Here is a 16,501-nt window from a genome sequence, read left to right as displayed (position 1 = left end):
TATTTCAGTAGGAGTTCCAGATATCCATGGAGGACTACACTACTCTAAAGAACAAAAAAAACCCCCAACAGTTAAATGCAAACAGAAGAACTTCACACACATGAGACTAACTAGGGTCTCTTCACCCACTGCTAAGGCCAGGTTAGAAGACAAACACGACAAATGTGCTCTCCCAGAGCAGGAGCCATTTCAGCTAACTTGAGATACCTACAGCAGAAGGATACACATAGACAGCTGAGCTCTCTTCATAATCTGCAGAAAGAAGTACTTTGAGATCACAACCCTATGCTTCAAAGTCTAGCCTTGATACACACAAAAGGTGATTAATTCCTGACACTGAATAAAAAGGCAAATAACACATCTGAAAAACTGCTGATAGGTGAATTTCACTTCCAACACCAGACTGTCTCATTTGGTGGTTTACAGGGTGGAAGCAGTAGCTATTTCCTGACAATTAACAGATTTTAAAACCCTAGGGGAAGAAGAAACAAAAACACCAAAAAAGCAACAACTCAAAGAACAATCACATTTCACTAAGAAATTATCATTCTCCTTGTATTGCATTTATACAAGGCAGCAAAAGCTTTTTTTTTTTTTTTTTTTTTTTTTGGTTCAGCTGGTCTCTGTGAATTCTACAGATGTTAGAAACACATTAAGTCTTCAGACCAAGGCCTTTAGGAAAGCACTATATATACGTAACAGAGCACAGTTTCTCCAGCAGTGATATAATACAGAAGGTTCTTTTGAATTAAACAAAGTGCTGTTACTATCAGGAATACTGACACTTGACACTACCTAAGGTTCAAATGAGATGGAGGGAGGAGGAGGGAGGGAGGCACAGATGAAGAAGAAACACTTAGCCATGTGAAATGGTGTAGCCTCACCTTTCTCAGCATGTCATTTTGCTCCACGTTGTGGATTTTCCCAGGGCTTATTTCTCCTTTGAGCGTGTACTCAAAGAACTTGCCGCTGACGTTGACCAGCAGGGTGGTGAAGGGCCTGTCCTCCTGTGAGCAGCTGAATGGTTTGTCATGGCCACTCGTGGAGGGAGTCCCGTATCTCAAGATCACCCCAACTATGAGTCCTGGAAGAGAGGTAAAAATCCAGGAGGCTGATTTGCTACTCCTGCACTTTCACGAGTTTCAAATACCATCCAAAGGATTGTGCATGAACTCTACGAGCATATGGGCATCATAAACATGTCGGAGTGAATTGTTACTATCAGTTTTCTGCAGACGAAAAGCACATCAAAACTATCCGTGAATCTGAAGAATGTGGTCCCTGACTGAAGTGACAAACAAAAGGTTCCATTTCAGTTTGTCTTCCTCACCCTCATTCACACCTCACAAGTGTAAAGCCCCAGTCACATGAGAGGCCAAACATTAGGACACATCAAATATATTTCACCTGCCTTGGAACAGAACAGAGCAAACACACTGTTGCCAGAAAGCAACAACTGATGGAAACGTGACCATAATTGATCTGAAATGGTGATGCTTGCCATATTATTTTATGGCTACAGCAAGGACGCAGTTTTCAGTCTTACAATTCTAGGCAAGTAAACAGTGCCTGTTGCACAACCTTCTGTATTCCACAAACTTTAAAACTAAAAGACAGATGACATGCACAAAGAAGACCCTACATGTCATTTACAAGTATTTTCCACATTTCACATAAACAAAAATAATATAAGGTGTAAATGAGTAATCATAAGAGATCCAGGATTCGGGAATATAGGACAAGTTACTTAGGCAGCAGAGAAAATCCAACCAGAAAACACTATCAATAATAAATTCATTAGGCAGAGTGACAAAAATAATTTGTAACTTAATACCAGGGGACTGGAGAAGCACTAAGTTCTAACTGAGCACCATGCCTGCTACAATGTACTAAGAAAAGAGCATCTGCAGAGAGAACATATAAGAACAGTCAAAGTGGTTTTGGTCTGGTAAATCAACAAATTGATACCCACTTACTAAAGGCTCCCCTGTTGCCTTAGGATGATCTGCAATTTAATCCTTGTTCCAGACAACTGCAAGATAAAGATGGATGTTTGATGCCGTTGTTGACAAGTCAGTAGTCAGTGTTGGGTTTGCTCCTTGTGACCCTCCCTCTGCATCCATAGTTTCCCCAGATAGTAAATGAAGCTGACAGATAATAACCAAAAAACAAATGAGGTAAAACAAGCAAAAAAAAATTTATCACACACAACAAAAAACCCAAATAGACTTATTGTTATGACATAGTGCAAAGAGTAACCAAGCTGCACCCCCAAAAAGCCAACCAAAAGGAACACGCCTCATTCTCCTAAAGCCCATAGGGCCAAAACTCAATGCAAGAAGATACAGCATGTAGCAGATGTGACACTAGTGGGAGGCTCATGCCCAGCTTTCCTTCTCTAAGAACAGAGCAGCAACATGATCACTCCAAAGTAACTGGAATATTAAGATACATTTTCTTTAGAAAGGGGAAGTACATACTCAGAGAGAACACGGCAAGAGATCCCCTAAGCAAGATAAATCTACTTACAGAAATTTCAAATGCTAACAATTTAAGTACACAGATTTATAGAACAATCTTCTAACACCACCAGAGCATTTTGCAGCTATATATGATGGATGAGGCAGAAACACAGCTCTGCACAAAGTGACAGGTTACAGCCAGTCACCTCCAAGCCACTTGCACTACCAGTTATGGCTACAGACACCACCACCAACCCAGCCAGGAGAGCAGCCTAAGCCTTCTGCTGCTCTCACCCTACTCACAGCTAGGAAGAGCTATCCTCACAGAATGCATCAGGAAGACTGACTGTGGTAAAAATTGATCTAACCAGCATCAGGCAGAAATCCTGTAGTAAATCAGAATGCAAAAAGAAAACTGTACAGATGAGTTTATACATAGCTGTGGCATAAAGCCAATCCTATATTGCTACTCAGCTGAGAATAGAGAGGGGGACACTGGGAGCACCTTAGGGTCAGAGACTGTCCTTACTGAATGCATTGCAAAAGCAGATGGGAAACCCCATTACTATTGCATTAGGAAGAAAAACCTGAGAGCAGGAGGTGATTCCACTACATAACTGAATATAATCCACTTGTACATGTTCCTTCATAATAAAATATACCAGTTAGATGACAATTACATTCATAACTAGTACTTAGCATTTGAAGTTAAACATTCTATCCCATATCCTCACTCTCCTGTGGCCCAGTAGCACAGCTAATTTTCATACACCTCCTATTGATAAAACACCAAATTGGATGAGTTTTTTTGCACTGAGCACCATGCAGATTAGGAGCATGTGGTCTCTGCTGTCAGGGTGCTGTCTTGCAGCAGGATGCACCCGGACCAGATGCCTTTGTTGAGGCAAAAGGCTGCCAGAAGCAGTCAAGTGGGTAAAGCTACCCACAGCTCAGTCATTAGTGGAAATATGTATGAAAACAAAAGGGGCCCAAGAAAGACATGCAAATTCCACACCCAGTTTCATTAGCAAAATACTAGACATTTGTTAGTTCAAAAGATGAATTAGAAGAATGGAAAGCTCCCTGACTTTACAAAGGCACAGGCACACTGATATGTGTATATATATATATAAAAAATATATTCTCAAACCAACAGGTTTTGAACAATAAAGTGAAACATTAAAGCCAACATTTGACAGAAGTCATTAGTGCTTTTCCTAAAAACATTTGAAGTCTTCACAGAAAACTACATGGAAGAATTTTCCATTTTCCAATGGACATCACATCTTTTACGAAGTAAAAAGTTACTGGACTTGTTATGTGATTTCTACATCCCATCTTACTTGATAAAATGACATTAACAAAGCTCAGACAGCTCAACCAGCCTGCCAAGATCACAAAAAACTAAAACTCCAAGTGCTTTTCAGGCAGAAGGAACTGCCTGATTTGTAGCCTCAGGCAGGATGCCCTTCTAAGCTGTCTGCCATTAGGTGTTATACCAGGCAGAAGACCAGGGCATCCTCTGTAATTCTCTCTGAATACTTGATTTCAACCATTTGTGAAACATCAGCGTTGCAGCTAGAGAGCAAAAGTAGAATAGAAAGAGAGATACCTGGAATTTTTCAATGGATAAGCCTAGACTAAGACTTACTTATAGGCTGTTAAAATAAGCATAAATTTAGTATACCTCTGTTGTTTATTTGGAAGCAAGGAATGGTTGCTGGAATCTAGGAACAGATATGGAAGAATCAGTACATAAAGTCTATGTTACCCCTACTCAAGCTGTTACTGCTGAAGAGTTTATGGAGAACCTGGAACAAAAGCAAGTAATTTTCTGACTGCTTAAGAACACTCTACCTCTTCAAAAAGAGAACCTCTAAGCCAAATAAATCCAGCACTGCCTTTTATTGCAAGACTGCCACAAGACAGAGAAAGCTATAAATAGGTACAAATATTTCAAAATTTGAGAAAGGCCTTACTTTCAAAGTTTTAGGTTGGGGTAGCTAATGCAAGGGCAAGTTCACATCATTGTTCAAAGACTCTTATGAAAGATTATCTCAAAAACTAGTACTTAATAACCTGTATGCATGACTTGCATTCTCACTTTTTAGAGAGAACACTTATGCTGGCAGCTTGCCTGTACAACGCTGATCATGCAGGTTTTACATAAAGAACATCTTACTAGAAATGAAGCATTAAAACCTGGGAATATTTTGTCCTTTCAGAAACGAATCACTACTGATAATGAAAAATATTAGATTTCAGACATTGTCATAGAATCATTTAAGTCGGAAAATACCTAAAATCACTGAGTTCAGCTGTTAACGTGGCACTGCCAAGTCCACCACTAAACCATGTTCCAAAGTGCCACACCTACACGTTTAAAACCTCTAGGGATGGTTACTCATACATCTTCCCGGGTAATTCCAATCCTTCACCCTTTCAGTGAAAAAAATAATTCTAATATCCAATCTAAACCTCCTTTGATGCAACTGGATTGGTCAACACCAATCTAACAACAGACCATTTAAAATGTCATCTTTACTTTAGGTTTTTTGTTTGAGTACAGAGATCACTGAAGCGAGAACATGAATTCAGAAAGACACACATAACCACGAGTGCCTTTATCTGGAAAGAACCGTGGTCTGTGTGATTTCCAGCTCAGCTCTCTCCTGAGGAACCCCTGAGGTTTCAGGGTGTGCCAGCTGGCAGCTGGCAGAAGGAACCAGAGGCATTCACACTTCACATCACACAGTTTGATCAGTGAATTCAACTTGATCTGTGAATCAGTGGAGTGGATCAACCTGTGAGCTCAAACCTGTTTAGATACAGTTTCTTTCATACACTTCTGGTAAAGAGCCAGGTGCTGAACATTGAGGGTCCTTCCCTTCCAACCTTCCAAGTGAGGGAGACTTGGTAGAGATTTTACTGCTGTTTGCAGCCACTCTCTGGGGAGACAGAGAAGAGAGGGACAGAATCTTCTGCAAAGTGCACAGTGATTAAGACTAAAGGCAGCAAAGTTGTTGCAATGCAGGCAAAAAAAATTAGGCAAGGTTTGTTTTAAAACAATGAAGTGGCTAAGCACCAGACCAGGCTGTCACAAAAGCTGCATAATCATCTTCCTTGCATATAGCCAAAACTCACTTGAGTATGGCTGTGAGCCATCCAAGCTGTGGGGGCCTGCTGTGAGGAAAGGGCTGGACAAGACTACCTCCCAAGGTCCTTCCCATGAACGTTTGGACCCCTCAGACAGATATTTCATACTACAAAAATTTCTTTAAAATCACATTAATTGCTTTCTGGATCAAGTCTTAGGGTTTTCTGTTGCTTTGGAGTTGGGTTTTTATTTTGTTTAAATGAAACACTGCACTCCTAACTCAGTAAATCAGAGCAAAAGAAATAGCAATGAGTCTCATCATAAAAGCCAAAAAGATCCAGCAGGCTAGGAAGGGATTACTTTTACTGCCTCAGTCCACCCTGACTTTGCCACCTGCCTTGGGCTTCAGCTGACCCTATGAAAAGCAGGCAAAATGGGAGACCAGGAGACATTCAGCTAATTCCACATAAGGACAGGAAAGCAGGTACTGTGATACATCACACAAAGTACTTGTTGCTAGTACTTCTCTCTTTTTGATTATAATACAATGCTAGTATATTTTGGAAGTGACACTGCAGCAAACCACTGAGGTTTGTGAAACTGGGAAACACTGTCAGTGGTGAGAGCCAGTCTTGGCTTGGCAGAGTTTGTCATTCCCTTAGTGCAGCCCACACAGAGGCAGAATAGCATATTTTATGTACCTGGACACCAGCTTCTTCAGTGATAGAGAGTAAAATACTGTTTGCTTTAGAAAATAAACACAAATAATATGGAGGGGAAAAGGATTTCTTGTGTTTAAAAGTCTAGATTTTTCTTCCCTACTTCCAAACTGAACTTTATACCAGCTTGAGGACAAGGAAACAAAGCTGAAAAAAACTTGGCATGAAGGATGAAAGAAAGCCCTGTATGTATTTTCAAGGTGAAAGACTAACAATAATACATAGTGTTTATCACATAGATCATTTTTCTTCTGGATGTTTGCATGCATCAAGATACCACACTTGGAAAGTTTTACTTTACCCTAAATGCCAACAGATAAAATATTTTTCCTATTAGAGTCAGCCTTTGAACCTCACAGTCCACACCTTCAAATTTCCCGGTGACTTTTGAGGAAGTTTCAACTTGTACAAAACAATTCAAGCACTTTTCCGATCCAGAACTGAGCCAATAACACTGTATATTATTAAAAAAAAAAAAAAAAAAAAATCAGATCACATGTTACATACCATCTCCAGAAGCACTAGCAACTCTCTCTCTATACCATTTGCTTACCATTGAGTGTACTACCCTGCACAGGAGGGCAGAGGATCGCTATACAACCCCTTGAGGAAGGGGTAAGCAAGTGTCTGCAGACCCCCACACCTCTGGAAGCATCTGCATTTCCCCTCTGCTCGGCATGGTGAGGACACACTTCAAGTCCTGCTGGACACCTCACTCCCAGAACATTGAGGTGCTGGAACAGGTCCAGAGAAGGGCAGTGGAGCTGGTGAAGGGTCTGAAACACAAGTCCTGTCAGCTGAGGGAGCTGGGGTTGTTAAGCCTGGACAAAAGGAGGCTCAGGAGTGACCTTATCACTCTCTACAACCACCTGTAAGGAGGCTGCAGCCTGGCAGGGGTCAGCCTCTTCTCCCAGGCAACAGGGCAAGAGGAAACGGCCCCAAGCTGTGCCAGGGAAGGTTGAAGCTGGACATTAGGAGGAATTTCTTCACAGAAAGGCAGATTAGACATTGGAACAGACTGCCCAGGGAGATGGTAGAGTCACCATCCCTGGAGGTGTTTAAGAAACAGCTGAATGTGCCACCCAGTGCCGTGGTCTACTGATATAGTGGAGTTCAGTCCCAATTGAACCCAATCTCAGAGAGGTTTTCCAACCTAATTGTGATTCTGTGATTCTGTCTTGCACTCAGCATGGCTAATCTATTAACTACTTTCTCAATGGTGCAATGTTGCCTGTGTGGCATTCACTAGCTTGTCACATCGCTGCAGAAGATGCAGACTTTGAAAAACGGGAAGCAGTTTATGTTCAGCAGTGTGAACACATGATAAATCCTCACTACATTTCAGTTAAAAAAAAAATTAAAGCCAGTCTTTTTCAACAGGAAAGGAAGGCAGAGGATACTAATTCTTGAAGTCTGGAAGAAATTTTTGAGGATATCCAAACCCTAAAATGCTGAATAACAGATTCAAGGGCATGCTTTGTTATTGCCTTAGGGCTATTTTAGATAAGGAAGTTAAAAGACAGGAAACAAGAGGGTAGTTCTTCCTCCTTGTAGGCAGACATAGCAGTATGTTATCAAGGGCATCTTTGTAATAAGCATTTTATTCACTTTCTAAAATGAGCCAAACTAAGCATAGTTTTGAACTTAAATAAACAGATTGCACAAAAAAGTTATCAGCACACTGTGCAGAACCAAATGTCAAATTAACTTGCTGGCTTTGTGCTGTCAGACACATGTGCACTGTGCACTCATGCCTTCTTGCAAGCCTTTGGTTGCAAAAAACTCACAGGAGTGTAGGGATCTAGTTCTTTTTCATGTTGTGTCATGTTGTATGATTTACATACTAACATGTATAGCAAAATGGTAAAAAAAATTATGAACTATGGGGCAGGCAGGTAAGATATGCTTTATTCTGTAATGCACATTCTTACTGATGGTGGGGTTAAAGAACAGGTTCAAGGTAGAAGAAGAGTGATTTAAAAATACAACTATCAAGAGATTTAAACAGAAGATTGCTTTGGAATTTCAAAAGTTAGTTTCTGAACTATTAAGTTTCACATACAGCTTTACATTTGCACAGGAGAGCTATAACCCCTAAAGCCAAAACACACACACACACATCCCCCAACCTGACAGCATCTGTCAAACAGCCTGAACTGACATGCAGCCCTGGAAGAAGCTGCTGTCCTGTGGTAATCACATGTGGCCCCTGGTCCAAGCACGGGACTATGAGTCAAGGTCCCTGAGCCAACCCCAGCCTTAGTAATGACTCAGTGAAAGACCTCGGACAAGCCACAGAAGACAATTTAAAGAGACAATCTCAATTTAGAAAAAAAGTACCACAGTTATTAAGGGCATAGGTATTTGTCAGAGTTTACAGAGTCTGCTACTAATCTCAACTCAGATGTTTTCAAGTTTAGTTACTGAATAATTGTTTCACACAACACAGATTTAACAAAACAGTTGCTGTTAAATACTTGATAAATAACATATTTAAAGCTCCTTTATACTTCTCAAAATGTGAGTTTCCCTCCTTATTTATAAAACCCAAGTAGTGAAAGCCATACATACATACACTATGTATGTATGTTCCTAGTGGTGTGAGCAGCAATGGGCCATCACAAAGACACCAATTCCCTTTCCCTCCCTCACACAGGAGTGACTCCCTAGCAGAGTACCATCTGCAACTGCTCCCAGTCCCCTGCAGCAGCAGAAGAACTGAAGCATTTCTTTCAACAGAGGCTTCTAAGCCAGATGAGTAAAATCCCAAACACCGAGATTCTTTCCCTCAGGCACATCAGTGACCATGCTGGCAGGCACCAAGAAGAACAGCAGGACTAGCAGCAGTTTTTACAGTGTATAACAGAAAGCTTTCTATTTAATCCTTGTGTTCTGTTACTGCTTTTTCTCCCATTTGCATGTTAGAACACTCAGCATATCTCAGATGGGGGGCCACAAGTTCCTCAGAATCTGAAAAATAATAATGTCAAGTCTTTTGTTACAAAAAGATTTACAGTAATAGCACCTGGCTCAGGCACTAGCAAGAAATGAGCTTTCCAGTTTAAAAAGAAAAAAAAAAAAGCCCAGAAAATAATTATCCCCCCCTAAATCTTCAGCAGAAGGAATTATTAATCTGTCATTGCAAGGAGTCAGGCTTCAATCTGTAACCCAATTGAAACTCATTAAGCAGCAACAACAATCTCTTTGCTGACACTGTCATTTAATTTTGAAGGTTTGACTTAATGAGAGGGGGAAGGGGCAGGAAATACACCCATCAGCTTTGGGTTCAGAGATCTCACAATAGCTCCAAGGAGTGTAGCTAGGTCTGTTTTCTCACTAGGAGAATTTTGACATCCCAGCCTCAGGCCTTTGCCTATTTGTAGAAAGTAATAGATATGTGTGGAGGCCTTCATCCCAAAAACCGTTTCTGGGAACTTCTGATTAGGATAGGGGCCAAAAAACAAAGTCTTAGGAGGAAAAGAACAAAAAGAAATTTGAGGAAGGTGAACGAAATTAAACATGTACCAGAAAAGTTCTCCTTGAGACAATTGAAAACATTCCAGTACTTCTCTCTTTCCAAAGATCTTTTTGCACCAAGCCTTTTCAAATTATTAACTTTTTACATGTAGAGAAGACAAAGGTTTCAAGTTGACTAAATTTTCAAGAAAATATTTTTTTGCTGAGGCATGCCTCATGTTCTGTAGCTGTGGGCAGAAAACCAACCAGCACTTGTAGATAAAATGGTTTGTGGCTTACAGAGAAACTCAGTGACCCAAAAAACAGAAATAGGAGCAAGATGACAGCTCTGGCTTTCTGTGATCATTATGTCTGACCATAGAAGCCTTGTTATTACAGCATGCAAACACACACAGTCCCCATAGAAGATCTATCCCATCTCACAGAAGCAAGTGCCCCTCACGGACATGTCCCAAAGCAGAGCCAAGAAGCCACATGTTTCCCATTTCTCCCTTCTGGGTGGCTACTCTAACATTGTCCATGGCCTTCTCACAACCACTCCACAACTGTCAACCCCACTGTACAGCTGTTCTAACATCCATCCCACTATGTGTGCTTTGAACTCAAAAAAATAAGCTGGCAAATGCTCTTCTAGGACCTGATGGACAGCTGTCCAGAGGAGCAGAGGAATCTACTATTACTCAAAATTTAAGCAGTTGTTTTAGCACTAACTGCAGAAGCCAGCAAATGACTTCTGCCACAGCCTGCAGTGCATGAGCAGTTTCAGGACACTTCTGCCTTCCTGACTGATTCCCATGAGTTGGAGAAGAAGAAAGAATGCTACAGCATTTTGAGCTGTAGCAAAAAAAGCCATCCAAAAGCTCAGACAGCTTACAAGCAGCACATTGTCCAGAGGTTCCACAGGTGCAATTCCCAACCTCCTACACAGCCTGTTACCACCCTTGTTCCTGCCTCTTAAATTGACACAAGCTCTACCTTTTTCCAGTCGAGCTCACCCTACAGTTCCTAGTCACTAACTTCTTGCTCTGCTCCCAAGACTCTCTGATGCCTCCTTGCCTGCTCCCAACAGAACTCAGGTGCAGTTGCAGCCTGACATTTCTGCAGCCCTTACATCTTTTTTTAGCAACAGTGGTGCCAACAAGGTGTCCAAGCAATCACATCCATTTCATCTCTTCTCTGCATGCCACCTCAACTCTAAACCCAGCATGCCTCCTTAGTGGCACAGAAGTGGATGGGAACCTATGATTTCATATTTCCTACTAGCAAAAGGTATCAGATGAGGGCTAATAAAATCAGATTTGCTAGAGATGAAGAGCAGCCAACTGCTGTTACATGGAATAATCTGACCCACTGATATCCAGGGCAGCTACTGACACCACAGGGGTTTGGTGCAAGACCCCTCAGTAGGACAGAAAAAGGTAAGGAGTAAAACTTCCTTCCAAAGGCTGATCCCACCTACATGAGCAGAACCATTGTGCATCCCATGAGCTTCTTCTAAAAAAAAAAAACATGGTTTACACACTTAAAATGGTTTGTTTATTTATGCTATCTTTTGGCCATTCATTCCTCTCCCCTGCAAATTCTCTTGTACAAATACAACCTCCAGAACAAAAATAAGAAATTCTCAGGTTAAGACAGCAGGTTTCCCCACACAGTTGCAACACAACAGCTCTCGGCCCTACACTAAAATTTTGGATTTGGACATATGCAAAACAATCACTATAAAGCAATTCTTGCATCCCAAGGTAGATGAGTACTCTGTCAGGAAGATACCAAGCCAGAAGGATATTCATTTAACTTTTTTCATACCACAGCACTTTCAGGGCTGTTTCAGATAAGCATCACCAGAATACCCTCCAAAATTCCTTATTTTTTTAATGAGACATTATTTTTTGAATTCAAAAATATCAATTTTCATCAATAAAACCATGTCTAACCAGTTCAGTTGAAAACTTGCTCAAGTCAATTTGCTCTTTAGATAATTAACTGCACACGATAGTTATGAAAACCTTTAAAAAATTTATACATTTGCCACCAGAAGTATGAACAACTTCCCCTTGACATAAAACTAGAGAACAGGATGGACCCACACTCATGCTCACAACAGAGAGTAGCAGGCCATGAAACCAAGCACTGCTGCTCACCATGCATATCCTTTACCCTTTTTGCATACACGAGTTTAAGTAACCTGCCACATCACTGCTCAGATGTAACCTTCACAGCCTTTTCTTTTTATTTTTCCGTTTAGATTTTTCAAGTAAAATACAGCATCAGCTGATTTTGGCTTCTATTCAATTTCACCTCTCCAAAGACTAAGAAAATTGCATGACACAATAATACAAGTACCAGTGACAGCAACATGCAGTGTATTATAATGCATATTGTCCAGCTTACAATAGCCATCTCAAATCACAGAAAAAGCACCTCATTTAACATCAATGTGCCTGTTAGGGCCCTGGTATCAGATAAGTAGTTGAAACCAACAGAAGAAAAAAAAAAAACAAACCACAGAACAATAGTATATAGAGATAAAATGTTACTCCACCCTACGCTAAGTGCTGAGAAAGTCTATACCCAGCACTGCTCATGGAGAGAGCTACCTCAGAGAGCATGCAGCTGGATTTTTGTTTTTAAAAATACAGGCTAGTTCTGCTGCTTTTGAACAACATAGTTAAGAGATAGATGACTAATTAGATAATTGGGGAAACTCCTCTTGAAACTTTAAAAAGTACTTATTCCAAGATTTTCTACCATGTGAATTTGCAGGTTACATGGCAGTATATGTGCACTTATTCATATCCTCCCAACACAAAAGCTTGGCCAGTAGCAAATACAAAGACCTCAGATTTGCTTCAGTGGAGGTAAAGTATCTAGGGCAGCTCATTGCAACTCCTACTTTGCCTCCACCAGGTTTTGGTTTGGTACCAGCACTCTGTCTTGACATTTAGGGAAGCCACTAGAAGTGGTGAATGGCACTTGCCCAGATCCAGCAGGAAACACAGCTGTCATCTCTTCTCCTTCCAAGCAGCCAAGCATTAAAACAAAGAGAAACCAGCCTAGGATTTCCCATTTCTTCCATTGCTGCTCAAAGCACCAAGTCAGAAGATAAATAACTTTTCCTTTCAACCTGCTGCTTGAGGCTTCCAGTTCAACAGAGAATTTTCAGCACATGATACTTTTTATACCTCAGAAGATACATTTTAATACATCTCAAAGTATTACAGTTGAGTTCATCTACACCTCATAGGCAGACACTGAATGTCTTTTGTGCAATTCATGTTAAAAAAGCCACAGATGTGCTCTAAATGAAGTTCATTTTTTTTCAGAGACAAAGTCTCTGATGCACTTGAAGAGAGTTCTGATTTAACGATTTGCCTTTTAAGAGCCATTAGCAGTTTGCAGCAGCTCCCACACATTTATCTTTCAGGCAGTTCATAATGATGGGTGGGGAAAAAAGAAAAGTATACAGCTGCAAACAAAACAAATAAAAGTGTTGAAGAGTTAGAACCTTAAGTCTGACACACAAATCTAGAAGTTCAAGCTCAGATTCAAAATTTAAAGACCTATTAGGTCAAAGCATTTGCAACTTGCAACTGTCATAACTACAGAGAAAAAGAAATGACAAAAAATTTACTCAAGTCGCCAGGGAAAAAAGAAAATTACTTTTTTTTAACCTCAGATGTCAGCTGAATATTACTTGCTAAAACCACTTTTGAGACCTAAAAGAAGCCACTTCTGAGGGTTTAAAGACTGAAATGCTTTGGAAGAGTTTTAGAAAACTTGCAAATCACATAATAGAGCTTTGCAATTTCAGCTAAGCAGCTTCTTACAAAAAATTACAAAAGTAATTCAAAATGTTATCACCTATAGCATGGATTGCCTCGGTGAAATACACCAATGTAATGACAAATACTCTTAATATGAGCGTTACTTTCTATTGGCTAAGGGTTTGTAGAATGAAGCAAGTCAGATTCTTCTCTTAGACTGTCCAAAAACCAGGAGAGGCAGTAGTTTCAAAAACAGCCTCCAGCTCAAGCTAGCAAATTTGAAGTACACAATGCAAAAGATGAGCACTTTCTACTGTGACGAGTAAGTCGAACCGACGGGAACCTGCAGATGATTAGCAATCCTAAAAATTGCCTCCTGTGTATAGAAAGACAAGAACAGTTCAAATCAGAAGTTTAGAGTGCAAGAGCCCTTATGTTCATGGATGCTGCTGGAACAAGTTGATTCAGACTATATTTCTCTAAGATTCTCCATGGCTTTTTACTGGAGACAAAAATTTGTCTTTATGGAGCAGGCTCAGCTGCTTTTTCCTAGCACATCAGCAGGCTTTTATCTGCTGCTTTCATTGTTGCCATTTCACTGACAGATACAGGCTGTCCCTCTCATTCATCTCCTCTGTTCCCTGTGGAAAATCTAGGTCCCAGTGAACCATTCAGGGACAGGTGGACAACCAGAATATGCAGGCTGCAGCACTACCTGGACACTGATAATACTCATCCTCTTAAAAAGGCAACTTGAGCCTTGCCACTGGCCCCACTGAGCAGAAGCAAACCCAGGGTCCTGATGTGCTATACAAAGTATTCATTCTGCAAACTCCTGAGAAGTTTAATACAACAGAAGCATGGAGCCATAAAATTGTTGACTGCTCTACCCATCACACACAGGGTTGCAATCACACCTCTAACTTTAAAGAGTCTGGTAAGAACTCCGACAAAAGTAAAAGCTGGTTTTTAAAAAGAACTGCTTTCACTCTGAGGTTGCAGAGTGTGAGGCTTATTAAATATTAAAGCCAAACAAATTGCAGAGATGTCAACAAGACTCAAGACTTTGCAGTCCAATACTGACAGGCTGAGCACTGTGGTATCCTCATCTAATATTGCTGTAGATTTTGCAAAAGGTGTGATTGCATAAAAAGAAATTTGATTTTATTTTTTCAGACAAGGAGTAGAAAATATTTCTGTCAGAACAACATTTCACAGTTCCAGTTTCTGAGGTAATGTCTCATAAAAGCAAGGCATGTTCTATCAAATAAAATTAGTATAATTCTATCTTGCTAGACTTAAGCTCTGTCCTCATTGATGCCTGTGCTTTAAAATAAATTTCCTGTGGAAGATTAATTAGAGACCTCCATAAAGTATTTTTAAAGAGGATTTTTAAAAAAAGAAGTCAAGACTTCTTAAATTTTTTTTTTAATTAAAAATACAAAGTAACAATAGTAAGAACAGCTATTTTAGCTGTTAAAACAATCACTTACTACACTAGGAAGAAAAAATCCAAATAAAGTTATGACTATTTCCAAATAGGCTTCTATCACAATTCTGTCATTAGTTATGAAAGATTAGAAACAGTTCTGTATATTTGGCTAGGCTTCCACACTTACCGTGATCAAAACTACAGCACTGACTGACAGGGCACCAGAAATCCCACGGGGCAGGGAGGGCACTGTGGCACAGCTCAGAGAGTGGGGAAAAGGGCTGGGTGATGGCAAACTGACTGACAACAAAGCAAAGACAAAAACACCTCCCATGAAGCAAAGTGCAAAAAAGCTGTAACCAAAACTGCATGGAGCTGCATCCCCTGGCTTTTCTTTTCCCTCCATCACTGGTATCATTGCTTCAGCTTAACTCCAATACACAATTTTCTAAAGCAAACTGAAGTGTTCCACTCTGCACAAGCAGCACAATAAACTTAATTTTGGTTTGCTTTAGAAAATTGCACTCCACTCCCAGAAATCAGCAGGCAGAATATGAGAACACTGCGCTGGGTTAGGCAGCTCAAACATAAAATCCAGCCTAATTCCAACACATACCTTGGATTTACTCTAAGATTAACCTTGCTACATCTCACAGAAGGTTGTTGTGTGCTAGAATCATGTCCAGTTTGTTGAAATTTGTCAAGGATATCAGCAAGGTGGGTCTCCTCCAAGAGTGACAAATCCTTAAATCAAAGCCATGCTGTCTGCAGAGTTAGATTCCAGGCTTGAGCCTGTAAGAGCTACTAGGTGATGCCAACAACAACCAATTCCTTTTCACTGGGGAGCATGACTTAGCATTCTTGAAAAAATAAGTATTTAGGGTTTTGGTTGAAAGGAGTAGTGGGCTGTCCAAGTTTCACTGACACATGAGAACATATGTGGGAGCATAAAAAAAGAAAAATCCCAATTGCAGGCATCAGAAAGGAGCAGCTGAAAGTTGCAGTGAATGCTTTGGATCTTGTTCCTTGCCACAACTCCTCACCTGCAAGATGAAGTCATAGCACTGTTCTGCAAATGCATCCCAGGATTTAACGTGGACCCCAGAAGTAGCCATCACATTCCCAAAGAATAGAAGGAAGGAAGAGAACTTTACAGAAACCTGTTACATGATAACAGATTGACATACCAGACTGAAGCTCTCTGCTAGCAGCTAACAGACAGCACCATGAGTAGGCCTTTCAAGTCAACTGTTCCAGGTGATTTGATATTTTGGACACACTATCTCCAACAGTACCTAGGAGCTGTTCCTCACTGCTGCTAGAAACACAATAGCCTTGAGTCTAAGATGAAGCACAAGCTGGGCTAGTGCACTGAAGCACAGGTGAAGCACAGTGGTACAAACACAATGATGCATTTTCTTAGAATGGACAGAAGTAGTGCACAGGTTGGCCTGGTACATTTTCGTAGTATGAGTATGACAGTCATTATTTTTGCAGTATCCAGAGACATGGTAAAATATCCTAGGAGTCCACATGGACATGGGGTA

At 40.5% G+C, this 16,501-nt stretch overlaps 1 protein-coding gene across 1 annotated transcript in view; it reads right to left on the bottom strand.

Annotated features, from left to right (window-relative positions):
- The window catches only part of SLC9A7 (solute carrier family 9 member A7), a 67,502-nt gene that overhangs the window by 34,824 nt on the left and 16,177 nt on the right, over positions 1-16,501 (bottom strand). Inside the window, exon 2 of the mRNA XM_014892385.2 lies at positions 885-1,084. Within this exon, the coding sequence (XP_014747871.2) occupies positions 885-1,084 (200 nt within the window). The remainder of the gene's footprint in view (positions 1-884; positions 1,085-16,501) is intronic.

Source organism: Sturnus vulgaris, chromosome 2, assembly GCF_052056855.1.
Source record: "Sturnus vulgaris isolate bStuVul1 chromosome 2, bStuVul1.hap1, whole genome shotgun sequence".
Classification (NCBI taxonomy): Eukaryota; Metazoa; Chordata; class Aves; order Passeriformes; family Sturnidae; genus Sturnus; species Sturnus vulgaris.
Note: the sequence above shows the minus strand (reverse complement) of the source record. Positions and strands in the feature narration are given on the sequence as shown.